The sequence below is a fragment of the Podarcis filfolensis genome, assembly GCF_964270895.1.
Source record: "Podarcis filfolensis genome assembly, chromosome: 5".
Lineage (NCBI taxonomy): Eukaryota > Metazoa > Chordata > Lepidosauria > Squamata > Lacertidae > Podarcis > Podarcis filfolensis.
In genome coordinates this window covers 86,155,101-86,183,065 of record NC_139608.1, presented here as the reverse complement: position 1 = coordinate 86,183,065, position 27,965 = coordinate 86,155,101, and the positions used below count along the sequence as shown (strand labels likewise).

Below are 27,965 nucleotides of genomic sequence, written 5' to 3'. Positions count from 1 at the left end.
TTGGGTTCAGGATGAGTTTTTGGAAGACGCCTGTGCATGAATTTGTTTTGTGTGTGTAGATCAGTGCACGCTGACCAATGCACAGTATTGCTCTATTCCAATGGCAAGAGTATCACAACAACCCGTAGATTCCTATCTGCTACAGCCTTCATCCGCCTTCACAGCCATTATAACATGCCACTTATTATCTTTCGCCTGTTCTGCCATTGAAGACTTCTTGGATCATTCTTTGTCTAGCTCCTCCCCTTTGAGCTTACTGCCTTGGGTGACCCTGCTGAGAGTACGAGACTCCCATCAGCTTCACTCACAAGGATCATAGGAACGTGCAAGCCCACTCACCACGATGAGGTGATGATCCAGTGAGTGAGTGGGGCATTTAAATAGTCAAACTTTAAAGTGGGCATTTAAATGGGGAGCAATATATTTCACCAAAAAAAACAGGAGTTGAGTTAGAAAGAGTGTGAGCTCTCCTTTTCGCTGCTCCCTTTTGTTACTGGTTGGACATAATGCTGTCCAGGGACATTAGACTGTGGCATTAAAGCAGGGTGTGGGGAACTGAGTGGCCACTTCTCCAGGGGCTGCATGCCAATGGTGGGTGAGATATTGACATCCATGTGTCTCAAGAAACAATGAAAGAGTGCACCATTGAGGGTAAAGTCAAATTGTTGCAGAGTTACAGCGCCTGCTGTGGCTGTAGAGACCAATACAGGAGAGACATGTTTTATTGCATCTGGGGCAGAGGAAGGCATCCCGTTTTGCTGTTACAGGTGTGCCATGGCTTTTCTTCTCTCTGTGCTCCTACCAGCAGTCATTTCTCCTCTGGTCACTTGGTGACCCTTGCTGTAACTTCTGCACCACCCTGACCCTATAAGTGCCAGGATTTCAACTCAAAAGCAGTGAGGAAAGTTGTTGTTGTTGTTGTTGTTGTTGTTGTTGTTGTTCATACCTTTTCCCTGGTTCGAAGATGCTTGATGCCCTTTGCTTGTTCCTTGGCCCCTTTGGGGGCAAATAAATGGATGAATCAAGTAACCTTGCTCATAATAAATAAGTAAAAATAAATGCTTATCTATCTTCTTCAAACGGGATGCTATTGCAGTCCGCTGAAGTTTTCTTGAATCAGAGACATGGCTCCTCCCTACCCAATTAGCCAGTTTCTCACTGGCATCACAACAATTCTCCATCAGCACAGGTAATTTTCTCACCTGAAGGATCGGAGCCAGTCCTGTCCATCCCTGGGGCAGTAAGCCACTCAAAAATGATGTGGACTTGGACTCAGCCTTACAGGCCAAGGGATGGACTTTATGCTTTCAGCAGCGATGCCAAAAACCTTCCTCCATCTCTGCAGAGCTTTCTTTCTTCCCAAAACAAATACTCCAAAAACAAATACTTAGATTGCTCTAAGACAGAGTGAGGAGGTGGTAAGGAACTGGGGGTTTGGTGTCTTAATTCTCTATATCACCACACTAAACTTGGGACACCTGACACGTCCAGACTTAACATGAATTTGCTGTCACACTTGTGGAGAGTTCAACATGGGGTTGGGTCCACTGAGAAAAGCTTGTCAAAAGACCCTCCCAAACTTGGATATGGTTTTCTTCTGACTATGCCCATGAAGGAGAAAGCAAGCTGTTTCACTTGAAGCATGTAAGCTGGTCCTGAAAATGATGTTTTGAGAATAATTCAGCCATGATTGGGGAGGGATGTTCCCCTAGGATTCTGAATTTTCATGGGTAGTGACAGAATCAGAATACAGAAACCACAGAGAAACTCAGCTTACATTTTAAGAGATGTGATTTTTTTCTGTATAATTCCCCCTCTAATGCCACAAAGCTCTAGCTAATAAAAATACTAGCTAACGTGACTAACCCAGTAGCTCCCTCCATACTCCTGTTTGTCCCCTGATTTCAAGTCACAGATCTGAGATGGGGGTTTTTTGTCCCACCACTTTATCCTGGAAAACCGGCTGTTTCCTGCTGAATTGGGACAAATATCCATGGGGGGTGGGGCTGATGGGACCAAAAACAGCCTCTTGGACCCATGAAATCACTTGAAATCACGGGACAAACAGAAGTGTGGCTGGGCTGTAACTTCCTAACTACCCTCTCTTTTCCCTCTCTTAAGTCTGCTCAAATAGCTGCTTTTTCCAAAGACATCTGACAAGTGTTCCAGCAGGGGGAGGTGTCACAATGGAAGACATGTCACCATTACTGTTACTTAGCAACCTTGCTCAACAATTTACATTCATAGAATCATAGAATTGTTGAGTTGGAAAGGGACCCCAAGGGTCATCAAGTCCACCCCCCTGCAATACATTGTTCCTCTAAATATTAGTGTTTTATATCTTTCTATTTAATTCCGTTCATTTTTAATTACTTTTTTAAAGATTCTAAACTCCTCCAGGGCATTCCAGCGCAGTGTGTCCAATCATAAAATCATAATATGAGAAAACAACATAATCTCCTTCAAAGAGAAACAATTTTAAAATAATAGTAATACTTGAAGCAGAAGAGGCCACACCCAAAGTTGGTAACGTGGTGCCAGAAAGATTGTAGTGCAGCTGTTACCTATTCCGTGTGTGTTTTACTGCATTACATATTCCATGCATGCTTTACTACATGAGCCTTTTCAGTTTTCTCAGTTGATGAAACCTTGAAGCCAAATACAGTGGCACCTCAGAAGTTGAATGGAATCCATTCCGGAAGTCCATTCAACTTCCAAAATGTTCGGAAACCAAGGCACGGCTTCCGATTGGCTGCAGGAAGCTCCTGCAGTCAATTGGAAACCGCGGAAGTCACATCAGACGTTCGGGTTCCAAAGAACATTCGCAAACCGGAACACTCACTTCCGGGTTTGCGGCGTTTGGGAGCCAAAACGTTCGACTCGCAAGGCGTTCGAGATTCAAGGTACGACTGTATTTCAAATTGCCCAAAGGTTACAGGGTGGCGAGATATGGTTTTGGCATCTGCACATAAAGAAGATACAGAAACAATGAAAACATGTTTGCACCACAAAATTTTTAGGTTCACCCCTTTGGCACCCAGGCTCTTTTACGGCAATTAATCAATTGCCTGCTCTTCACCAGCAGGTTCCAGGGCAGATTGCAACAGTTCAGGATTCAGGATTAAAAACAGTTCAGACCTATTGCAGTCACAAGAATGGGGGGGGGGGTCCTGAAAACACATCTCTCGGATGTCAAAGGCCAGGTGTACCTTCAGCATTCATGGAAAGCTGTATTGTGAAGATGCTGGGCACACACCTCTGTGGGGAAGGAATTCCACAATTTAGGGGCTGCCGCAGAGAATGCTCTCGCCTGGGCTATCACCCCCTGAACTACTGAGAGTAGCAGAACTATCAAATGGGTCCTCTCTGCTTATCTTAATGCCTGAGAGGGCCTGTAGGGAAGGATGCAGTCTCAGATATTTGGGACCCAAATAATTCGCCTTACTGTGACCGGCTAGCTCAGTTGGTAGAGCATGAGACACTTACCGTAATCTCCGGGTGGTAAGTTCAAGCCCCGCATTGGGCAAAAGGTTCCTGCATCGCAGGGAGTTGGATTAGATGAGCCTTGTGTCCCTTCCAACTCTACAATCCTATGATTCCACTACAGCCTAATAATTAGAGTTTTAATCCTTAAAGATCATTAAAGACCACAGCAGTACGTTTAAGAAGCAGGCAATAAACCCCGCCCCCAATATTTTAAGAAGAAGAGGAAGTGTATTTGGCATCTGGTCACCTGTGTCCACACCCTACTTGGTTTTAATATAATAAAGAACTATCTCAGGCTTGGAATTCTGGTCTGAAATTGTTGCATTGAGAAAAGGATAATCGCTGTCCTTTCTTTCCCTGGCACATAACTTACAAATGTCAAATCTTCCTGAAAACTAGAATTGCTGCTGTTGGCATTTCTGGATTTCTGGGCAAGGAACTCTGAAAATATCAACAATCAAACCAGAAATTCTCTCAAAGGGCCAACTAGAGTTAGATTTATATTAGCTTATCCCCTAACCAATGGCACACTGGTTTAAAAAAAAAGGTTTCAGTTGTTGTATCCCATTCAGAATGCTCTAAATGTGTTGTTAGTTTCTCAGCCACTTTCTGGCCAGTGTTTTGAGCAATTGGTGTACTTTCTCTATCCATTATTATGATTTCAGTTTCTATCTTGCCCTTCCTCCCAAAGCAGCCCAGGCTGGCAGACCTTTCAATAATGATACATTTTATTTTAAAAAAAAATCTGAAAACAGTTTAAACATTCTAAAATCCCAGAGTTGCCAGGAACAGTGCCTTTCAGCCATCAAATGCATTATAAACATATTGTATTTTGGAATTGCAATACAAACCAGGATGTTATACTGTATCTTGGAGGTTTGGACAGCATATTGCCTCCCTGACATTTTCCTTTGAATGGCACTAACTGTTCATCAACTGTAACATTTGCAAACATCCCCTGGTTGTACACAGCAGCGAGCTTGTCTCTGGCACTGATAGTTCAGCATTAAAGCTGATAATCAAATATGAGGACTTGACTGATTCTTCCGAAGAGGGCAAGTCAATAACGCATTTTGCAAAGATCTTCCCATGAACAGAGACAAGGTTTCAGATTCATTAAGTGCCTTGTGACATTTCAGGGGCTGAAAAAAATGACGTTGTAATAGACAAATCACTCACTTCCTTTAACATCGCCACAAATTGTATTAGAGTCAACAGCACTCCATGAAACCTTTATACAAACCTGAAGTGTACACTTGTAAGAGGAGAGCCAGGAGTTGTGCTGTGTACAGAACTGCAGGATCAAGCTGAGAGTCAGAACAAAGAGAATTCACTGGAACACACAACCGTAAAGAAGACCATGGCTCTTTAACCAAACCTCAGTCCAAAGAGGAAACCTTTTATAGCTCTTTCTATCTAAGAGAGACCAGTGGGCTGTTTGGGTGGGTGAAGCCAGTCTGGGAAATGCTCCAAGCAGCAGTTCTGCAGTTCACCCAGAAGAGGCAGCCGCAGACAGCTGAGGATTCCAGATCCTAGCCCTAATGATTTCTGACAAAATAAGAGTGATTGCTCACATTTCATGTCAGGCAGGATCGTACACCAGTGCCTCCATGGGCAGGCTATCTTCAACCCAAGACAAATGTTCTGGTCCAGAAAGGACAGAAAGCAAAGTCTTGCGAATCAGCATCAGGAGCTGGTACCATATAAAGCCTTGAAAATGATATTATAAATTCAGTGGTCACGCTGCAAAATTATTGATGCCAAAGATAAGAGAACTTTTAGCTCCTTGATGAAGCCGTATATAATGGATCCCAGGGCTTTTACGGTAATTTCAGATTATTGGATGTGCAAAATAATATTCTGTAGCAGAATGAGAGGAACTATCTAATAAATTCTAATATGTGCCTGTGACAGCCATGCAACCACGTTCCATATGGCACTGACAATAGCAAGGGAGGTTGGGCGGGAGTAGAGAGAAATTGTATTTTCTGAGCTACACAGCATCCCATTTTAAGTGCTGAAAAAAATACCATATCCCTGTGACAGAAACATTTCCCCAGAAAAACGGCATCTGATTTGACCACAGTACCTTGGAAACTGCTGCATATTCTCGACAGCCTGGAAATGCCCTTGTAGGGCAGTGGCCATTGATGGCTGCTGTCTTTGCCCATGTGTTCCGGAGCTGTCCCTTCAGCACCACAGTAGCTTTTCCAGCCAAAGTCCCAGTACTGGGGTTTTTTACTTGGGTATGTAAGTAGAAGCCACACATACACCACCACCCAGAATGGCTACCATGAATGCTAAACAGAAGCTCCACTGCAGATATTGATACAGATGTTGAGAATTTCAACATGCTGCAGACAAGACTAAGATCACCGGTCACAGGGAACCCAATTTCTGAGGATGTGGAACTTTCAAAGCAGAGAGGTCCTTTTTGAGAAGGAAATTCCTGCTCCGGCCCCCAAACGAAGCCTTAGATATGAATTATTATGAGGAAGAAGAGGATACATTGTCCAGTAGGACACAATTAATAGATTGTGAAGTCTCAGGTGGGAAGTTCCATTTGCTACAAGAATGAATAGATGTGGAGTCTACATGATATAAAGGGGGCAGCAAAAAGAAAGTCAGCTCTAGTGAGTTGAATCTGTCGGTTTTATCGTTTTCTTGCCAAATATGGGACTGTGTACTAACAGCACAGCTGCATTATAGTCTCCATCACATGCATAAATCCACAATGCTTATTTAGCTGAAAGGAGTGAAATAAGGAAGATGGGCACTGTACTCTCTGCTGCCTTATGTGCAGTTACCATAACAACTCCACATAAGTCTTCAATAAAAATAGAAGCTATTATTCCCTCCTGCATTTGCTCTAGGTTTGGCCAGCCTCAAAATAACTTATCTCAAAGATTTATATGATGCTTTTAAATGCAGTTAGTTTCCAAATCAGCATACACTTATTATTATTTTTTTAAAAATGATTTAAACAGCAACCCAATGAAGTGCAATAGCAGCATTTTTTAAAAAGCAGTATCTGTTAATGAAAATCATCAGCTGAGAAAAGCAAGAAAAATACTGATTGAAGTTTCAGCAAATAAGAAGTTTTAAGAACTGGTACCTAAAATTTAACAATGAAGATGCCAGTCAGAGATATCTGTGGCAGGGTGTCACCACAAAAAGGACCTCTCTTCTTTTGTCAGCTGCCTTGTCTTTAGAAGCAGAGGTACTAAGAGGACAGATTGAGATTTTTTTTTAATATTGGGGGGGCTTAAAATCAGCTAAAATTGTTCATTTAAATTTTGGGTGCATCATTTCATTACCTTTCCCATAGCTTTGCATAAATGGAGAAAGATCATACTGGCACAGAATATTACATCTAAAAGTTTGATTTCTGGGGTTTATTTATTTTTTAATCCCAGGTGAGATGTAAGAAAATACAGTGTATCTATGAAAGAGGGATGGAGGAATCTGAATGCAATATTGGACAAAATGGATAGGGAAGAAATATGCCAGAAGAATGCTTTTATTTAATTAAGGAGATGATTTACAAGATTATGGTCACAACTATATGATGTGTATATGATACTGTATCTACATATCGCCCCTGAAGGGTAAATAGCAGCTTTGGGGGAACAATATGGGGAAAGGTTAACAATATTCCCCTCCATCACCCGTCCTCAATGTCCCACAGTGAAAATAAAATACATTTGCAAAAGAGGTAATGTGTTATGATGGCAAGTGGGAGGTGGTGGACAGAGATTTTTACATATGCGTTCGTACAAATTTATGCAGAGGTTTGGAAAAAGACTTACCTTGTTTTGGATGAGACTAGAACAATTTCAGAACACAACATCCTGCCATTTGAAACTAACTTCGGAAGATGAACAATGGGGGTTACGCTGGAATTTATTAGCAGCAAGACTGTGTGGTTTGCCTCAGTCATGGAAGGTAAGTCAAGTTATTTCAGCGTTTGGGTGGGCTCAGGAGCTGGTATCATGGCTGGCGGTATTGATGGGTGCTATTTGCCCAGTCTGCCCCCAAGTGACCTGTTATAAGCCTGTGATGGGGTTAATTGGAGATTTCTGTCATTGGTAACCTATGCAGAAGCATGGAATCGGGCACCTGACAGCAAGTGCTTCATTAACCGTGCTGTGGAGCAGGGTATTTGGTGATTGTTTTACATTGTATTGTGCTTTTTGAACTGTTGTCCTGTGGGAGGAGCATGCATTTACAGGACGGTGGCTTGGAGCTTTCCCCATCCATTCCTTCCCATGCACCTGTGATATTTCTGTCATATGCTGTTTCCAAAGCCATGGGGATTACATGGTATGATTGTGACCCACCCTAGCTTGGGCTGCTGGGCTCTCCAATGCAAGCCTTCCTTGGTGTTTTGCTCCACTTCCTCTCTGCTTTGGGCTGCCCTGACCCATGGGGTGACAACCACAATGTTTCAAGGAGACAGGAAGGGGGAGCAAAGCAGGATCAGCACCTTGGAGAGAAATCTTCAACTAAGTTTCAGAACCATGGACAGCGATCCTATAGCTGAGAGAGAACATGTTAGCAGCTATGTCCTGGAAGTGAGAGCTGGACCATAAAGAAGGCTGATCGCTGAAGAATTGATGCTTTTGAATTATGGTGCTGGAGGAGACTCTTGAGAGTCCCATGGACTGCAAGAAGATCAAACCTATCCATTCTAAAGGAAATCAGCCCTGAGTGCTCACTGGAAGGACAGATCGTGAAGCTGATGCTCCAATCCTTTGGCCACCTCATGAGAAGAGAAGACTACCTGGAAAAGACCCTGATGTTGGGAAAGATGGAGGGCACAAGGAGAACGGGAACGACAGAGGACGAGATGGTTGGATAGTGTTCTCGAAGCTACCAGCATGAGTTTGACCAAACTGCGGGAGGCAGTGGAAGACAGGAGTGCTTGGCGTGCTCTGGTCCATGGGGTCACGAAGAATCGGACACGACTAAACGACTAAAAAACAACAACATGTCCTGGAGCAATTGGCAGTTTCTTAGGCTAGGTATACAGTACCTTGAGTTGGTTATGTTTATCCTGGAAAAGATGAGACTGAGAGGAGATACGGTGGTCATCTTCAAATATCTCAAGGGCTGTAGGATGGAAGATGGACCAAGCTTGTTTTCTCCTGCTCTGGAGGGTAGGACCTGAACCAATGACTTCAAGTTATAGGAGAGGCAATTCCCTGCATTGCAGAGGGTTGGTCTAGATGAGCCTTGGGGAGCCCGTCTTACGTCCCTTGAAAAAGTTTCAGAGACATTGCCGGCTAGCTCAGTTGGTAGAGCATGAGGCCAAGGGGTGGGTCAGAGGCAAAGGCAGAGAGAAAAGCTGCCCTCTACTGTTGGGCATCGCTGCTGGGCAGAAGTGCAGCCGCTGCTGACCTTGGCTTGCTACTCGTGCACCGCGGGGCTCTAGCAGCTGCGGGGGAGGAGAGGAGGGCCCAGACTGCCACCTCGGCCACTGATTGGCTCCTTGCTAGTGGGGGGGGGGTGTCCGAGTGGGCGTGGCGCATCCGGGGAGGGCGGGGTCTCCGCGGCCCAAGCGTGGCGCTGCTGGCCGCTACCTGCTGGCGGCTCCGCGCGCGCTGAGCGGGGCGGAGCGGCTGCGGCACCTTCCCCTCCACCAGCCTCATACAAAACGCCTCCTGGCGGGGCGGGCCGGCCCCTCGCCCGGGCTCAGGAGGAGGAGGAGGAGGCGGCGAGCGAGCGAGCGAGCCTGCAGCACCAGCCTGCCAGAGGTGAGTGGAGCCCGGGGAAAGGGAGAGACAAAGGCGCCCGAGCTGGGCTGCGCTGCGCTGCTCCCCCGGGCTGCCCGGAGCGCGACGCCCGTCATTGTCTCTTGCAGCCCGGCCACCGAGCGCTGCGCCCGGAGATCCGCACCGGGGAGAGGCGGGCAGGCAGGCGAGGCTTTGCGTTTCCAGAATAGCAGGGAATTAGCTTGCCGAGGAAGAGACGGACAGATGGAGGGAGGGAGGGAGCTGCAGACGGGCAAGCAGCGCGCGCGCGCGCGCGGGGGGGGGGGTCCCTCCCTTTCTCTCTCTCTCTTTCTCCCAGTATTGGTGAGGTCCTTGAGTCTTGCGAAGCTCCCTGAAGAGGGAATCCCCAGAGTACATAGGAGCCAACCCCCCGATAAAATATTTGTGGGGTCCAGCTCCCCCCCCCCGTGTGATAGGTATTGCCGTTCAAATGGTAGGTGCTCCCTATGTCTTGTGATTGATTGTGCGGGGTGGGGCTTCCTTCCCTCCCCCCCCCCAATATTTTATTCAAGTTGGCACCCTTGCACGGGGTGGTGGGTACAGAGAGAGAAGCTGCCCGTTCTCTACGCAGCCTTTGTGGCAGCTGGAAGATGCCCTGCCTGCATCCACCTGCAAGGGGGAGGGGTTGCTCTGGTTAAATCATGCCTGGACTGCGCGGGAGGGGCTGCTCGCGAGTTTATTGAGGTGGGGTGGGGTAGAGGATCGGTGAAGTTTGCACCCAGCTGCTTAGACGGTGCTCTGTGGAGGAGAGCAAGGTGAGGGGGGCCACGTCTGCATCCATATCTGCAATAGCAGTGTACAGAAAGATTGAGATCTATGTATGGGAGACACCTCGAGAGCTGCCAACGAGATGGCCAGCAAATCAGGGGAAATGCCATAAGAAGGGGCTCTGGGGACCCCTGTCCCAGAGCTCCTTCAGTAGAGGAGGCAGATCCTAGGGGCCAAGGTGCTTTCAGCCCCCGCCTCCCAATAAAATATTTGAGGGGGCCAACCCCTGCCCCAAAGTCAATGGGTATTGCCATTCAAAATGATGTGTGTGCACTTCAACATGTGATCAATTATGCAGGAAGGGCTTACCTGGGCCAATATTTTGTTCCAAGTTGACACCCCCAGCTTTCAGCTCCGTCAGAAGGATCTGCTGTAGTAGTAGGATATGGTGCAAGAGCACTGGTCCTGTGTCCAGAGCAAGCTGAGGATATGAGCAGCACCCACGCTGTGGTGTATAGCCTGGAGTGATAGGGACCATGGCACCAGCTGCGTTCCTTCCAGGCCATTTCAGGGTCAGCTTGGGAATTCTACCATCTACCTACAAAGGTAAGGGATGCGGGTGGCACTGTGGGTTAAACCACAGAGCCTAGGACTTGCTGATCAGAAGGTTGGCGGTTCGAATCCCCGCGACGGGGTGAGCTCCCGTTGCTCGGTCCCTGCTCCTGCCAACCTAGCGGTTTGAAAGCACGTCAAAGTGCAAGTAGATAGATAGGTACCGCTCCGGCGGGAAGGTAAACGACGTTTCCGTGCGCTGCTCTGGTTCGCCAGAAGCGGCTTAGTCATGCTGGCCACATGACCCAGAAGCTGTATGCCGGCTCCCTCGGCCAATAAAGTGAGATGAGCGCTGCAACCCCAGAGTCGGTCACGACTGGACCTAATGGGTCCCTTTACCTTTACCTTTACCCACAAAGGTAGTTGCTTCCTGCATCTGATGTTGTCATGTGCTGAGCCCATCAAAGCTCTTGCCAGAATCAACAAATATGCTAAGACTCATTTCCTGGATGAAAAGGATGGCCTCAAGGCGTGCTGGCATCTTTCTCATAAGCAACCACGAGTACAGCTCAAAACAGCCCTGATGTTCATCACCTGGGTAGGTGACTCAATAGAGTTGGACAGTTGCTTAGCACATCCCAAATGGCTTCTTTGCTTGAAGTGGAAAACGAAACAGCAGGAGCTTCTAATGAGAAATCCAGAAACTACAAAAGAGATTATGGGCTCATATAACTGTACATAATTGGAGTGGTGGCAATTATGCTGCGAAAGTGCACTCAACATATTTTCTTCAAATGTGCCATCTTTTCTTCCATATCAAGCTGAAGGGAGAAAGAGAGAGAGAGAGATTGGTTCTAAATACTTGCAGGAAGCCATCTATGCATTTTCCTGGAACTGGAGATGCCAGAAAGCCACCTTTTCCTCTTCACCCACCACTCCTTGAAGCAATCCCCCCCACCCCCCCCAAATAAATATATTATTTTAAATTAAGGGGATGAGCATACATTTAAGTCATTGAATTACATATGGCATTTTAAGAATAAAGGACAGCCTGCCTGAAGCGTGAGGGTGGGGAGGTGCAAAGCAGACGGCAGAATAAGCTATTCAGTTTGCTACTCAGTACATCTCTGACATTTGCATTCTGAGCAGAAAGAGCTGAGCCCATAAGCCTGGACACAAGAGCCCCAGGAGATACAAACACCCTGTCTCCTAAGAAGAAGAGGAGTGTGTACTGTATATATGTTGCCAATGGGTTTTAAAAAGAATCCTGGCAGGTAGGTCCATCCTTCTCAAAACAGCATTTCCCAGCACCTATCCTTGACTTTGTGTGCGCAGTAGCCTCCACACTATCAAAGGCAGAATTAATTATATAGCTATTAAGACCAGACCTGTCCAGCTACTTATCTGCTAGGTGTGTTCCTGGTCATATCAACAGCTGCCTTGGCAAGATACCATCGCAGCCATCAAAAAAGCTTCCTTTGCCTCCCCAACTTAAACCTAACCTGCATCAATTGACGCTCTTTCCCATCGTGACCTGAAAGGGCCCACCTTCACCTGCTTGGCTTTTTCTCTGAGCCTTGGAGCCTAAGGGTTAAAAGTGGCTCGGAACTTGTTTACTGTCTCTTGGATTCTCCAGGAGCTCATTCCCTCCTGGTACAGATGGATGTCACATCTATTCAGAGCTGATCCTTGCTGAGCCAAGAGAACTGGGCCGATCCGGGGTGAGGATCAGCTGCGTGTCTCCCAGTAGGCAGGTGGGAGGGACTGGCAGGCAGAACTGTAAATATCACTCTGGCCGGAGGCGAGGCTTGGTGAGGTGAGGTAGCAAGGGCAAAGGACTATGCCCAAGTCCAGGAATGCTGTGTTGTGTGTGTGACCCTTCTTCTTTCATTGTGTGCTGCCCTCTCATCTATGCCTGGTTCAAGAGACTCCCTTGATGGTCACCCCCATAATACAATTTGGAAATCCTAATCAGCTTGGTTAAAGACTGGTTTAAGAAAACTGGATTTCTTCCTATATATTTCCCATATTGATGTGTGGAAGGTAACTCTTGTTTGTGGGGTTGCGTATATGGAGGATGGTGATGCTTTGAGATTCACCTGTGGAGAGTTAAGCAGTATGAGCTTGTCTCAGGATTGCATATGAGTGCAGTCAGATGTGCCCACAATGTGTGCTGGGCAAGGTATTATTCACACTTGAGCAGAACTTAAATGATTCTTTGGGGTTTGGTCCCTTATCATGAAGTCTTTTCCCTGCTGTAAAACATGTACTCTACTCAGTGATGTGGGCTTTCCGGGGGGGGGGGGGAGTCCAGTGCCCCAAATCACTTTGAATCTGACTTGGTGTGTTTATTTTACTTATAAGTAAACCAACAAAGCAACATCTTAATTGTAGGATATACTTCACAAGTATATCAAAGTTTTTTCCAACAACCACTGAAATAGTTGACAGGGAAGAAGATGTGGAATCAAAGCACACTTACAGTGCAGTCACGAGTATTTTCTGATAAACTGAGTTTTAGTCTCTAATGTGTGTTTAGAATTGTGACACGAATGTTGTCGTTATATTCAAATGAATGATGGGGATACCTGTACATATTTTAAGACCTGACAATTCAGTGGCGTGTTCTCCACCTTGCATTATTCAAATGCAAGAACAAAATGTAGAACAGGAAAGCTGTTCACACCGAAGAGATCTTCATAGATGTATATAGGTATTTCATGGGTATGAACTCCTTTCTCATGTTGCATCCACATGTTTGTCCAATGCATGCAGTGGGGGGCGGGGGGGGAGGCAGAATTGCACACTGATCTCTGTGTGAGATGCTTGAAAACCCCAGCCATGCCAAGGTACAGTCCTGCTATAGATGTACAACCTGCTCTCACCTTCTGCAAAATGCCCAGAGGTGAATCCCAGGTCCGCAGTTGCCATCCTACTTAATTCATTGGGGGAAGAACTGTAGCTCAGCATCTTCTTTGCCTTCAGAAAATACCTGAGTTCAATTCCTGGCATCTCCCGGTGGGCCAGCCCCCTGCCTTAAACCCTGGAGAGCTACCGCTGTTCAGTGTCAACAATACTGACCTACATGCAGTGGTGTAGCATTGGTTGCAGGTGCCCAGGGTGTGTGCCGGGCAGGAGGGTGCATGTTTTGGGCAGGGAGCGCCAGCCCTTGCCATGCTGGGGTCACCTGCATGGAGTCGCCTGGTTCATGCCCCTTCAAAAATTGTGTCCCCTGGGCCACAACCCCCCCAGCACCCCCAATGCTACACCCCTGGCTACATGGACCAGTGGTCCAACTCAGTGCTAGGCTGCACCCTATGTTCCTTGATAATAAAAAGAGAGAGACATGGTTATCTGAAAAAGTAAACAGCAACTTTGAAACGTCCTTATTTATGGGTATTGCATCCATTCCTTACATTTCTAGTTAATCCTATGAAACAATGCATTTTTAGAAGTAAAAAAAAATCGTGGAAAATCTAAAGTGGCTGCGGTGTTCTGTTTCTGACTCTGCTTCTCCTGCTTCCATTCTTGCATGCTGCCCCTTCTTCATCTTTCTCTTTCTCTCCCCGCTCACCCTGAAAGGATCAAGGTGACTACTGCAAGCAGTGTCAGCCCTAATCCTGGGAGCCTCTGTCTTCCTGAAGGGGTGGTGGCAACTGCAGGTGCTCCCAGCTCCCAGCAGCACATCTTTTTCACCCCTGAGGGCTGGGATTTTGGGTTCCAGCTTTCCCGGTGGAAAAGTGCTGCTGTTGTCTATTCCAGGGAGAAGCCCCACCCCATAAATGATGCAGTTTCCCTTGGGGCCTTGTAGGAAAAACAAAACAAGGCAAAATGTTCTGCTGAGCGCACCTGTGGTTACTGCTATCTCTGGATTTCCCTTTGCCTGCCCAAAGGTAAGGCTGGAATACACACCATACATTTAAAGCAACACGCACACCCCACAAATCCTGGGGGCTTTTGTTTGCTGAAGGTGCTGGGAACTGTAGCTCTGCGAGAGGTAAACTACGCTTCCCAGGTTTCTTGGGAGGGGAGTGTGCTTTGAATGTATGGTGTATATGCAGCAGACACACTCCACCTTGACCCCTTTGGGAATGAACCAGGAATACCTGTACATCCCTCCATGACTGTAACAGACCTGACCTCTGTTCCTATTTAGTGCAGTTAACCTCTCCCTGGAGAGGTTTTGGCTGGCGCCTTCATTATACACCTTTAGGTGTCAGGCAGAAACGTTCCTCTTTAGTCAGGCCTTTGGCCGATTGACATCCAATTTCCTTTTAAAATGTGTTGGGGAGGGGCAGTGGCGTAGCGTGGGGGGTGCAGGGGGGGCCAGCCACACCGGGCGCAACATCTGAGGGTTAGGGTTAGGGGGCGCAAATCCACGGGTTAGGGGGTGCAAATCCACAGGTAGGGGCACAAATTACTTGCCTTGCCCCGGGTGCTGACAACCCACGCTATGCCACTGGGGAGGGGAGATTATTGGGCTGTTCTTGTTTTATTTTCAATATGTATTTTGTGGTTTTTATATTGTGATTTTATGTTGCGAACCACCCTGAGACTAGGGCGGTATACCAATTTAAACAACAACAACAACAACAACAACAACTGTGCTGAGGGTAGGGCCAATGTGTGCAGTGCATCCGCCTAAAGCACAGATTTACACGTTAAGGCTTTTTAAAAGAGGCTTTTAAAAATTGTAGCATAGCTTCCCTGCGAAGAACAGGACAACTGTATACCGTGTAATGCCCAAATAGACCTCTAAGCAGTTCACAAAACATAAAAACCAATTACACAACATTGTTAAAATACACAATAATTAAAAACACGCTGCAATCAAAATACACAATAACACATTAAAACATTACAATATAACCAGCCATTTTTAAAATATGCAGTACAGTAAAACAATCCTATTAAAACTGTACTGCACAAGAGACTTGGGTCAAGAGATCAAGGGAATGCGTATGTAAATAGGTGCATCTTCAGAAGTCGGTAGAATGCCAGTACAAATGGAGTCTCTCCTATTTCAGCAGGGAGTGCCTTCCACAGCTCTGCTGCCATCAGTGGAGAAGCCCATGTCCATATCACCACAAGCTGATAACTAGCAAGCTGTGGTAGGACTGTCTTGGTTCCACTTGCTGACCATAATGCCCTTACTGGGCAATGGAGGGGAAGTTAGTTTTCCAAATAACCTGGTTCAGAGTTGCTTAGGGTTTTATATCATGAGGAGTTTGTGGGGGTCAGGAATAATAATAATAATAATAATAATAATAATAATAATAATAATAATTTATTATTTGTACCCCACCCATCTGGCTGGGTTTCCCCAGCCACTCTGGGCGGCTTCCACAAAGACCAAAAATACACTAAGATGTCATACATTAAAAACTTCCCTGAACAGGGCTGCCTTAAGATGTCTTCTGAATGTCAGGTAGTTGTTTATCTCTTTGACATCTGATGGAAGGGCGTTCCACAGGGAGGGCGCCACTACCGAGAAGGCCCTCTGCCTGGTTCCCTGTAGCTTTGCTTCTCGCAATGAGGGAACCGCCAGAAGGTCCTCGGCGCTGGACCTCAGCGTCCGGGCAGAACGATGGGGGTGGAGACGCTCCTTCAGGTATACTGGGCGGAGGCACACAGATAGAATCATAGAGTTGGAAGGGAGCCTGAGGATCATCTAGTCCAAGCCTTTGCAACACAGAAATATCCTGCTGTCTCATACGGGGATCAAACCTGCAACCTTGGCCTTATCAGCACCATGCTCTAACTGACTAAGCTATCCAGGCTGGCTGAACCGTATGTGAGTAATATGGCCTTAGAAGTGGATTGGTGGCTAATAGGCAGCCAGTGCCTTAGCACAGGCATGGTATGGCGCACCATTCATTCCCCGGGCAGCAGTATTCTGCATCAGCTGCAGCCTGCAGATCAGCTGCAAGGAATGCATTACAGTAGTACAAATGTGAGGTTACTGATGTGTCAATCACAGTGATCAAGCTATCCCTATCCAAAACAGGGTGCAGTTGATGCAACGGCCGAATCTGTTGATATTTTTTTTTTTTTAAAGATTTTTATTAAAGTTTTACAAAAAAAGAAAAATAGAAATTCACAGAATAAAAAACCATAAATTACAGAAAAAAGAAACACACAAAAAAGAAAAAAAGGAAAAAAATACAGAAAGAAAAGCACAACTAATTAAGAAAAATTACATTTAAACAAAGAAAAAATAAAACCATTCCATTTTTCCAATAGCCTCAATTTCATATGCTTATGTTCTTGACCTCCTCGCACCTTCCCCTTTTTGTATTCCCATTCAAATATTTAATTCAGCAAATTCTTACCCTTTGTCAAATGTTTAAACTTTGTACCATAACATATACTATATCCCTATTTTTCAACCAATTATCAATGCCTTTTTTGCATAGTCTTAATAACTTTTATCACTAATTACCACTTATTACCCATCCAAGCACATTTTTAACACTCATTGATTTTATAATATTTCTGAAGATAGTCTTTGAATTTCTTCCAGTCTTCTTCCACCAACTCTTCTCCCAGGTCTCGGATTCTGTCAGTCATTTCCGCCAATTCCATATAGTCTAGGAATCTGTTGATAGGTGCTCTTTGCTGTGGAGGTCTCCTATGCAAATATGGTTCCAATATATGGTTCCACTGTATTCTGCTCTGGTCAGACCTCACCTGGAGTACTGTGTCCAGTTCTGGACACCACAGTTCAAGAAGGACACTGACAAACTGGAACGTGTCCAGAGGAGGGCAACCAAAATGGTCAAAGGCCTGGAAACGATGCCTTATGAGGAACGGCTAAGGGAGCTGGGCATGTTTAGCCTGGAGACGAGGAGGTTAAGGGGTGATATGATAGCCATGTTCAAATATATAAAAGGATGTCACATAGAGGAGGGAGAAAGGTTGTTTTCTGCTGCTCCAGAGAAGCGGACACGGAGCAATGGTTCCAAACTACAAGAAAGAAGATTCCACCTAAACATTAGGAAGAACTTCCTGACAGTAAGAGCTGTTCGACAGTGGAATTTGCTGCCAAGGAGTGTGGTGGAGTCTCCTTCTTTGGAGGTCTTTAAGCAGAGGCTTGACAACCATATGTCAGGAGTGCTCTGATGGTGTTTCCTGCTTGGCAGGGGGTTGGACTCGATGGCCCTTGTGGTCTCTTCCAACTCTATGATTCTATGATTCTATGATTCAATAAGAACACCTCCGTATACAATGGGAGGGAGATCCCATTTCAAATTTAAAAGGGAAAATCAGTGGTGGCTGTTATTTCACAGGAGCAGTCATGCTCCAGTCAGCTGATCCGTTCACCTAAGCTTTCCCCCCCTGGCTCAGGGTGGATTTTCCTTGAACACACTTGCCCCTATCATGCTTAAGAAATCCTGGGGTGGGAAAATTCTCTTTAAGAACTGGGCATGTAAGCAAGGCAAGGTGCTTAAATGGGGGAAGGAGTAACTTAAAGAATTGTATTGTGTATTTATCATAAATGTCCATTAAAAGACAGTAAAAGCTTCTGGGTCAAAGATTTAATTCTGATTTAATTTGTGCATTTCTTTGGTTAACAATTCCTAGAAATTAAGGTACAGGTAGACCTTTGGGCTTGGCAACAGAACTAAGGAGATTTCCATTCTTTACAAAGAAATTATGCGATTTCCATTCAAATTGTTGGAGCCACACCAGGAAAACAGTAGACCCACCTAAGCTAGTTAGATACAGCCCATTCAGAAGCTAGCATGGTGACCTTTAATGACCTAATAACCTGGATCCTCAAAAAAATCCATTCCCAGTTCAGCTCAAGGTGTCAGGCTTATCTCACACCACTTAATTACATTTCAGTGCTGTGTTTTTGACTGACAGCTGTCCTCAGCATATTACAAAAATAAAATGAAAACATTGAATTATAACTATATGCCTAAATTGCTAATTCAGCTGATGTGATCTAGGATAAGGCTTCAGTCTGGGAGAAGGAGCCAGCAGCCCACAGGTCAGGTCCTTGGCCTCTTCTCCTCAGCCCCACTCATCACCATGTGGCAGTTTGGTGGGGGTCTTCTTTCTAAGCCGAAGTGCTGCACAGGGCAGGGGGAGGTGATTTTTGTTGGGGTGGCAGCTGGGGAGAAAAGAGGAGGCAGAGCAAATTTGGGACAGGGAAAGAGGGAGAATGAGGTGGCTATTAGGGAGAAAGACAAGGTGACCCCAATATGCAGCCTGAGAGATTATCCTGGGAGAATGCGGATCTAGATAAAAAACCACTTCCCCACCCCTGCCTCCAATGTTTGTCTGTTTTATTAAACCTCCCAAAGGAGGTTTTGACTCTGTGGTGTTGAGAAATCAAAAATTGTTTTGGAATAATCTTTTGGAACCCAGTGATTTTGTCTGTCTCTAGTGGTCCATGATTACTGTTTACAGCTGTGAACAAAAAAGTCTATGGGGATTTGAGCGGGGGACGGGCAGACAATAATCCAATAACTCCAGGACCACTCTCCCAGGAAAAAAAGTTTCCACCTTCAACCTAGACCAGGCATAGGCAAGCTCCAGCCCTCCAGATATATTTTATGTGAGTCTTTTAAAACTGGTTTAAGACAAGACCAGCCTTTAAACAGAAATATGTCAAAATGCCATACACCTCTTACAAGTCAACCCAATACTTTCTATCTACACATGCCTGCTTTTATATCTCCAAGGAAAACAATGGCAGAAAATCTGAGAATAGATGCCTGACCCTTCCCTACAATTCCCATCATCCCTGACTCTTGCTAACTAGGGATGATGGGAGTTGTAGTCCAAAAACAGCTGGAGACCCAAGTTTGGGAAACACTGTAGGGCAGGCATGGCCAGATATGGCCCTCCGGATGTTTGGGACTACAATTCCCATCATCCCTAGCTAACAGGGCCGGTGGTCAAGGATGATGGGAATTGTATGGTGCCAAAGAAGGATAGAACTTTCTTTATGTATGCTACAACAGCAGCAAGAATACTTATTGCAAAGTATTGGAAGACACAAGATTTACCCACCCTGGAAGAGTGGCAGATGAAGGTGATGGACTATATGGAACTGGCGGAAATGACTGGCAGAATCCGAGACCAGGGAGAAGAGTTGGTGGAAGAAGATTGGAAGAAATTCAAAGACTATCTGCAGAAATATTGTAAAATTAATGAATGTTAAAATGATGTTGGATCAAAATTTAGTGGCATTAGCAACAAGGCCAATAAGAATATGTAAAAATGGACTGATAATGGATGAAAATATACAGTTATAATATGTTAAGATATAGAGTTAAGATAAATGAAAGAGGGTAAGGATTTGCTGAACTGACTGTGTGAACGGGAATACAAAAAAGGGAGGTGTGAGGAGGTCAAGGAAACAAGCAAACGAGCTTAAAGATATGAAAAAAAAGGATTTGTTTTTAACTTTTTCTACTTATTTCTTTTTTGTATTTTGTATTTTCTTTTTTTATGTATTTTTGTATTTTTTCTTTTTTTCTTGTCTTCTTTTTATTCTGTTAATTTTTGCTTTTTGTAAAATCCTAATAAACATCTTTAAAAAAAAGGATGATGGGAATTGTAGTCCCAAACATCTGGAGGGCTAGAGTTTGCCTATGCCTGACCTAGACAGCTCCATCCACCCACTGGGTCATTCTTCTAGCATCTGCCTTGTGAACTGGCAAGTGGGCAGAAGAAATGTTCAGTGCTGGGGTTTTGGATTTCCAGCGCCAGAATACAGCAAAGATCCCAGAGAGACAATAGGGTTGCACTGGTAACTGTGGTCGCAAAAGCGAATGGGACATTGCAGGTGCACAGTTGTGGGTTGTGAATTCCTCACAGTTGCTCTGTGTGCAATCACTTCTGCCCCCATGCCTGTTGGGTAACATCCCTTCTTTTGTATTGCTTCTTCTTGTAGTCCTCTCCCATTCCAGAGAAGCTACACCGTTCATATCTCCCATCAAGATTGTATTTTCCTTCAAATATTTCAATAGGATTTCTTCAATTCTCTTATAAAAGTCAGGTTTTTTTCCTCATTTGGTGCATATACACCTATTAACATTTTTTCCCCTCCTTGTGATGTTATCTGTATTATCAATATTCTTCCTTGCTAATCTTTAAATAATTGCTTTGGATCTAATTCTGGTTTTATATACATTACCACACCTCTCTTCTTTCCTACGTCAGAGGCCACAAGGTCCTTTCCCAATCTTTTATTGATCAGAATTATTCTATGTATCTTCACAATATGCATTTCCTGAAAGCAGATCACATCCAAATTTAACTTTTTTGCCACATGTTCGATCTTATTGCATTTCGTTTTATTGAGTCCATTTACATTCCAAGTTAAGATTTTTCAACACCATCTTGTCCTTTATTTATCTCTCTTCTCCACTTCTGTTGGTTCTTCTTCATGTCCTGCCACCAAACCAAATGTTCTTTCTTCTGCTAATTCTTTTCCATATTTTCCTTAGGGATATTTTCTAATACTGTAGATGTAGAAGTAGACTTTGAAAACAGGCAAGTAATACTTACAAAAGTCTCCTGGTTCCACAGCTGTTGGGCACATGTGTTTTGTATTCTTCCTCATTGCCCCTGGTACATGAAGTCATTACTGCATTGTTCCTTTCTTTTCACAGTACAACTTTTATAAAGAGCCCAATTTTATATTAAGTCTGATTTTTGTAATCTCTTTTTTTAAAAAAATTAGAATATGGGGGGGAAAGGATACAGAGATTACTATCAAATATCTGTTTTTATCGAAACTAAAAAGTTTATCTAATTAAAAACACAAACCAAAAAGAAAAGAAAGATAGAGAGAGGGATGATAAAGAGAAAAGAGAGAGAGAAATTAATGAAAGAAAACAAGAAAAGGAGAAAAAGTTAAGAAAATAAAGAACTTCCAGTTCTGCACCTGTCAGCTATATATAAGTTATTCAATTCATCCATTCCAATATAACACCCAACAAAACTACTTTCTATGAACCAACAATATCTTCAATCCACAAACCCAAATGTCGTTAATTCATTTTCTTTTTCATGCAAAAAGTCGATAAGTGGCTTTCATTCTTTAGCAAATGTTAGCAATAGCTTTTCTTTGATGAAACATGTCAGTTCTGCCGTCTTAGCTAAGTCCAATCATTTTAACAACCATTCCTCCATTGTTGGTAATGACGTGTCTTTCCATTTTTGTGCATATAAAAGTCTCACCACCATAATCATATATTGGAACCTATGATTTTTGCAATCGCAATGAGAGTGGGTTGGGGCATAGAAACTGGACTTCCTTTATGGAGAAACTGGGAACAAGAAGTATGGCGTACAACCACGCCTCGTCTTTGATGCCCTTTCCCTCCAAAGGACATAAACTAAGCCCATCAGTTTTCTGAATGTACTGGTGCCAATTCCTGTTCAGAATTGTTTATCAGCTGAATTTGTGACCCCTTACTGTGGTCCAGAGTGATTTAGTTCAGGGAAGTTTTTAATATTTAACGCTGTACTGTTTTTAACACTTGATTGGGAGCCACCCAACTCAGCCAGATGGGTGGGGTATAAATAATAAATTATTATTATTATTATTATTATTATTATTATTATTATTATTATTATTATATTTGGTGTGCATTTGTGGCACTAGCAACGTCTCACTTCTTGAGAGCACTCTGCTTCCCAGATTTATGCCGGTGGAACGATTCAATGGGATTTCCAATAATCCAATGGAAAACAATATTGTAGACTGGCCTTTAATAAAGAAAAATAAAGCGCATTCTACTCTCGGCAGCCAAGCTGGCTATCGTGAGCATCTTCCTTTGCTCATCCCTTCCCCCACCAGAGAAGATGCTGATCCCGACATTTCTACTTGTCCTGTTGATGAGCTTTCTGTGCCATAAGTAATGGGAGGTCTTGATTAATCCCTGCTGTGACTTGCTGGGGAGGCCATCTACTGCTGAGCAGGTTCTTAATCACCCCCTTTTTTTGCCAGATGCTGCCAAAGCCCATTACTGCTATCCCATAATCTCTTGCTCTTTCTGTGCTGAATGATGAGAGTAATTGGTCCTTGCCCTCACTTTTAACAAAGCCTCTTTACGTTCGGGCAGCTTATTATGGCGGCTTCTGGCTAAAATCTCCGAGGCCATCTTGAAGAAAATGCTGCAGGTAGTTGGGACTGTCAGAGTCGGAGAGAGAAGATGTGGGGAGGTGGGGTGGGAGGCAGACAGATCTCGCACACTACACTGGGAGTGTTTCCTGCACAGGCACATCCCACTAAAATGGACAGAAGCTTTACACAACCATTAGTATGGACCCACTAGAGACAGGCGGAGGTCCCATTCTCATTTATAAGCCTCAAGTACCAACGTACGTTGGGTGAGCTCAAGATATTCTCCATGGCTGCTTCATGCCGGATGTCGTTTCTATGTGGAGAGAGCCTCTTCACATAAGGGACCACATAACACCAGTTCTGAGAGATCTGCATTGGCTCCCAGTACGTTTCCGAGCACAATTCAAAGTGTTGGTGCTGACCTTTAAAGCCCTAAACGGCCTCGGTCCAGTATACCTGAAGGAGCGTCTCCACCCCCATCATTCAGCCCAGACACTCAGATCCAGCGCCCAGGGCCTTCTGGCGGTTCCCTCATTGTGAGAAGTGAGGTTACAGGAAACCAGACAGAGGGCCTTCTCGGTAGTGGCGCCCACCCTGTGGAACACCCTCCCTTCAGATGTGAAGGAAATAAGCAGCTATCCTATCTTGTGGGGTGCCTCAGGGTTCTGTCCTCTCCCCCATGCTTTTCAACATTTACATGCAGCCGCTGGGAGAGATCATCAGGAGGTTTGGGCTGGGTGTTCATCAGTATGCGGGTGATACCCAGCTCTACCTCTCTTTTAAATCAGAACCAGTGAGGGCGGTGAAGGTCCTGTGTGAGTGTCTGGAGGCGGTTGGAGGATGGATGGCGGCTAACAGATTGAGGTTGAATCCTGACAAGACAGAAGTACTGTTTTTGGGGGACAGGAGGCGGGCAGGTGTGGAGGATTCCCTGGTCCTGAATGGGGTAACTGTGCCCCTGAAGGACCAGGTGCGCAGCCTGGGAGTCATTTTGGACTCACAGCTGTCCATGGAGGCACAGGTCAAATCTGTGTCCAGGGCAGCTGTTTACCAGCTCCATCTGGTACGTAGGCTGAGACCCTATCTGCCTGCGGACTGTCTCGCCAGAGTGGTGCATGCTCTGGTTATCTCCCACTTGGACTACTGCAATGCACTCTACGTGGGGCTACCTTTGAAGGTGACTCGGAAACTACAACTAATCCAGAATGCGGCAGCTAGACTGGTGACTGGGGGCGGCCGCCGAGACCATATAACACCGGTCTTGAAAGACCTACATTGGCTTCCAGTACGTTTCCGAGCACAATTCAAAGTGTTGGTGCTGACCTTTAAAGCCCTAAACGGCCTTGGCCCAGAATACCTGAAGGAGCGTCTCCACCCCCATCATTCTGCCCGGACGCTGAGGTCCAGCGCCAAGGGCCTTCTGGCGGTTCCCTCATTGCGAGAAGCAAAGCTACAGGGAACCAGGCAGAGGGCCTTCTCAGTAGTGGCGCCCGCCCTGTGGAACGCCCTTCCAGCAGATGTCAAAGCGATAAACAACTACCTGACATTCAGAAGACATCTTAAGGCAGCCCTGTTCAGGGAAGTTTTTAACGTGTGATATTTTACTGTATTTTTGGTTTCTATGGAAGCCGCCCAGAGTGGCTGGGGAGGCCCAGCCAGATGGGCGGGGTATAAATAAATTATTATTATTATTATTATTATTATTATTAATCAGCTTCCCAACCTGAGTACTTGGAGGAGCAAAATAACCATGGCACCATTCCTCATACCTGATGAATGGTACATGTGTGCTCTTTCTTTCCCTGAGATCGATACTATATCACAGCACCAAGTGTCCCTATTTTCCAGAGACAGTCCCAGATTTACAGAAGCCCTCCCAGTTTTGGATTTGGTCCTGGAATGTCTTTCTTTTCTTTTGGATGTCCCTATTTTCATCGGAGAAATGTCGGAGGGTATGGAGTTACATGACTCCTGAACCAAGGAGATAAGTAACTATACAACCTATAAGAAGACATCTGAAGGCAGCCCTGTATAGGGAAGGTTTTTTTAAAATGTTTCATGTTTTTGTTGTGGTTTTGTATATCCTGTTGGAAGCTGCCCAGAGTGGCTGGGGCAACCCAGTCAGATGGGCAGGGTATTATTATTATTGAATAGGACATCCCTATTTTGATTGGAGAAATGTTGGAGGGTATGAGATTAATGGGATTTCCCCACCACCACCAATCTAGAGTTTCACAACCTTAGAATTAACTATCAGAAACTCAAGGCAGTAAAGATATGAGATGATCAGAGCCCCCCCGAACTTGAAGCATGGGAAGTCCCAATAAAAATTTATAATTTTGCAGAATATTTGGACTATATGCTATGTATTTGTATAATTTGGAATATTTAATGTGATCGGATTGGATTGTTAAAATGGAAAATTTAATAAAAAAAAATATTTTTTAAAATAGAATTAACTACCTATGGCAAAATTAATGATGGCTATCTTGCAGTTAGCTGTTCAAAGAAAAACATGGTTGCCATTCTTGCTGTTCTCTGTCTTGTGGAGGGAAAATCAGCCCTCCTGTCAAGGAACTATCTCATTACTCACCCAGTGTAAGATATTCCACCTTCTTCTTCTTTAGTTTCTCTTTTCATTCAGTAAAGCAAACAGCTCACACGTGTGTGTGTGTGTGTATGTGTGTGTGTGTGTGTGTAACACAGCATTAATAGAGAAATGTAGCATAGTAACATACTGGCTGAGAGAAATGAAACACCTTGAGGTATGTGACAGTTAGCCTCTTTTTTGAAAAAACTGACAACCTGGAGGAGCCGGTTCTAGATTCTAGATTCTAGATTGCAGCATAAAAGCCCTGCCCACTAAGAGGCCAGGTATTCTATTAATCAAATAAGGCTTCTCCAAACATTATCTGCATAACTGAGCAACTTATGTCAAGGTTTACCTCAGCAATCGCCTGAACCCTTATACCCGAGTTGGCGAGGCTCACTTGATAACAAGACAGAGTATCGTTGGCCCATTATTGTGGGGCACTTTGTCACTAGAGGTTCAGCGGGCACCTTCTGTTTAAACTTTCAAATGCCTTCAGTATGTTGTAGTGGTTTGAGTGTCAGACTGGGACCTGAGTGGCCAGGGTTCAAATCCCCACTTGGGTACGAAGCTCCTAGGGTGACCTTGGACCTCTCGGCTGAACCCCCCTAACAGGGTGGCTGTGGGGATAAAAATGGAAGGAAGGGAACTGTGTACGTCACCTTGATCTGCTTGTGGAAATGTGGGGTATAAAAGGCAATAAAATACTACACATAAAACTTTTTCTATTCTGCCAGGCCTGTGCAGCCAACTAAGAATACATCTTTCTGCACTGGTTAATTGATGTCTGTAGTTAACTTTTTTCTGTGGTGTTACACATTTTTTGTTGTAAACTGCTTTTGTGAATGAAATAGCAGCCTGTTAATATTTTAATAAGTAAAATAGAATAATTTTGTTTTAGAGATTTTTCCAAGAACGGGATGACTGGGCAACATAATGCCCAACATAACGGGATGACTGGGCAACATAATTTCAAAGTAATTCACTCACAAGAATGCTTAATAAACCATGAAACCAAGTAAATATATATATACATTTTTGCCCTGATCACTTTTGCCTCTGGCCCTGCCCATCACTGCCATGTGACCCTCAGAAAGTTGCGCAGAAGAGAATGTGGCCTTCAGGCTGGAAAAATGTGGGTTTTTTCCTTCTAAATTTAAAATCATGGAGTTAGAAGGAACCACAAGGATCATTTAGTCCAACCCCCTGAAATGCAGGAATATTTTGCCAATGCGGGGCTTGAACTCACAGCCCTGAAATTAAGAGTCTCGTGCTCTACCTACTGAGCTATCCCTCGTTCCCTGCTCCTTGTTCTCTAGCCTTGTTTGTGGACTCCTGCAATGTAGGGTCAGTTCGCAAGCTCTCCCTCCCTCCCTATCTCAGCGTGTCTGTAAATCAAATGTGCCACTGAGATCCTCACCTCTGACTTTTTGCTATCGCTTTCAGGGCCACGTAGCACGGCTTACTCCCGCTGGATTTCTTACCTCAGCGCTGCTTGGGAAGTTCTGCTCCTGCTCCTCGCGTTTCCCCGTTCAGCTCCGAATCCGTTTCGCCTGCTCTTTCCTCCAGGATGTCCCAGGCAGGAGCAGTCATGTGCTTCCACCCTGAGGGAGACCACGCCATGTCCCCTCAGCGCTTTGCCCGAGAGCTGAAGAGGAGGCCTTGGCTGTCGCCGTCCAAGAATGCGGAACCTGCTGCCTTGAACCCCCAGCACTGCCTCACGCCCAACCTCAACGCCGGCAGGATCCACCTCCTCCGCAAGGGGCTCACCGTGGAGGCCAAGCGCTCCCAACTGGGCATGTATAACAGCACCGGCTCCCTCATCCGGAAGGTCACGGAGATGGGTTACCTTGGCAACAGCAACTGCCCCAACTCAGGGAGAGTGACAGCTCCATGCACACCACTGAGGAGCAGGCCTCCGCCCTCGCTGGGCTCCCCAGGCAGCCGCATCCCCCTGGTCGCCTCAGCCCCTGGTGGTCAAAGCTCTGTGGTGACCTTCCGCTTCATCGAGAAGGCCAGCGTCAAAACTTTAAATGGCCTCCCTCTGGTGGAGTCCAGGAAGGAGAGTGGCTTGAGCAGGAGTCTGGAGCTTGGGGAAGCCCTCCATTTTGGAAGCCCGGCAAGGAAGCAGGGAAGCGGTTGCCCCATGGCCCAAAATCCGCATTCCCCACAGCGTAACGCCGCAGCGTCCCCGGAGCCTGCCGCTCAAGAGGCAAGCGAGAGCATCAAAGTGAAGACGAACGAGTCTGGCTTGGCCGGTACTGGTCCTGCTGTGGAACAGGCTCCACTAGCCCTCAGCAGCAAAGGCCAGGAGCACCTTAGTCATAAGCTGAAGCTGGAGACATCTGCTTCGGACCCTCTCCTGGCTGGAAACAGGTTCCTTTTGGGAGCACAGTCTTCCCTGAGCCTGGGCAATGGGAGCCCACATTCTCTCAACGCCAACTGCCTCTCCAGCTCCCTTACCAATGGCATGATCAGCCCTTCCAACGACATCTCAGCGCTCCGGAGAAACCCACAGAGCGGGGAGTCCCAGTACCAGGTACTTCAGAGTCCCTTCCTTGCCAGGAATGGCATCTCCTCTGCCCCTTCTTCCTCCATCTTCCTCCATCCCATGCAAGGAACCTCACAAATAAGCATTTTCTCTCTCTCTTTTCTACAGGGGAGTCCATGGGCATATTCCCGAGAGAGCTCCGCCCACGCCCAGCGCATCGCCAAGGCTAAGTGGGAATTCTTCTATGGCTCCCTGGACCCTCCTGGAACAGGT

General features: G+C 45.5%; 1 protein-coding gene and 1 long non-coding RNA gene across 3 annotated transcripts in view; one reads left to right on the top strand and one right to left on the bottom strand.

The window, feature by feature from the left end:
• Positions 1-10,939: 10,939 nt before the first annotated feature.
• On the bottom strand, positions 10,940-26,799 carry LOC310763594. The gene is made up of 3 exons (XR_014548694.1): positions 26,686-26,799; positions 25,205-25,821; positions 10,940-11,341 (listed from the first exon to the last, which is right to left on the bottom strand). It is a non-coding gene; the product is annotated as an uncharacterized lncRNA (long non-coding RNA).
• The window catches only part of PSD (pleckstrin and Sec7 domain containing), a gene marked incomplete at its 5' end in the record, with an annotated part of 89,785 nt that continues 88,591 nt past the window's right edge, over positions 26,772-27,965 (top strand). For both annotated transcript variants that reach the window (XM_083615540.1, XM_083615539.1), the window contains 2 exons: positions 26,772-27,740; positions 27,861-27,963. In XM_083615540.1, the coding sequence (XP_083471666.1) occupies positions 26,772-27,740; positions 27,861-27,963 (1,072 nt within the window). The remainder of the gene's footprint in view (positions 27,741-27,860; positions 27,964-27,965) is intronic.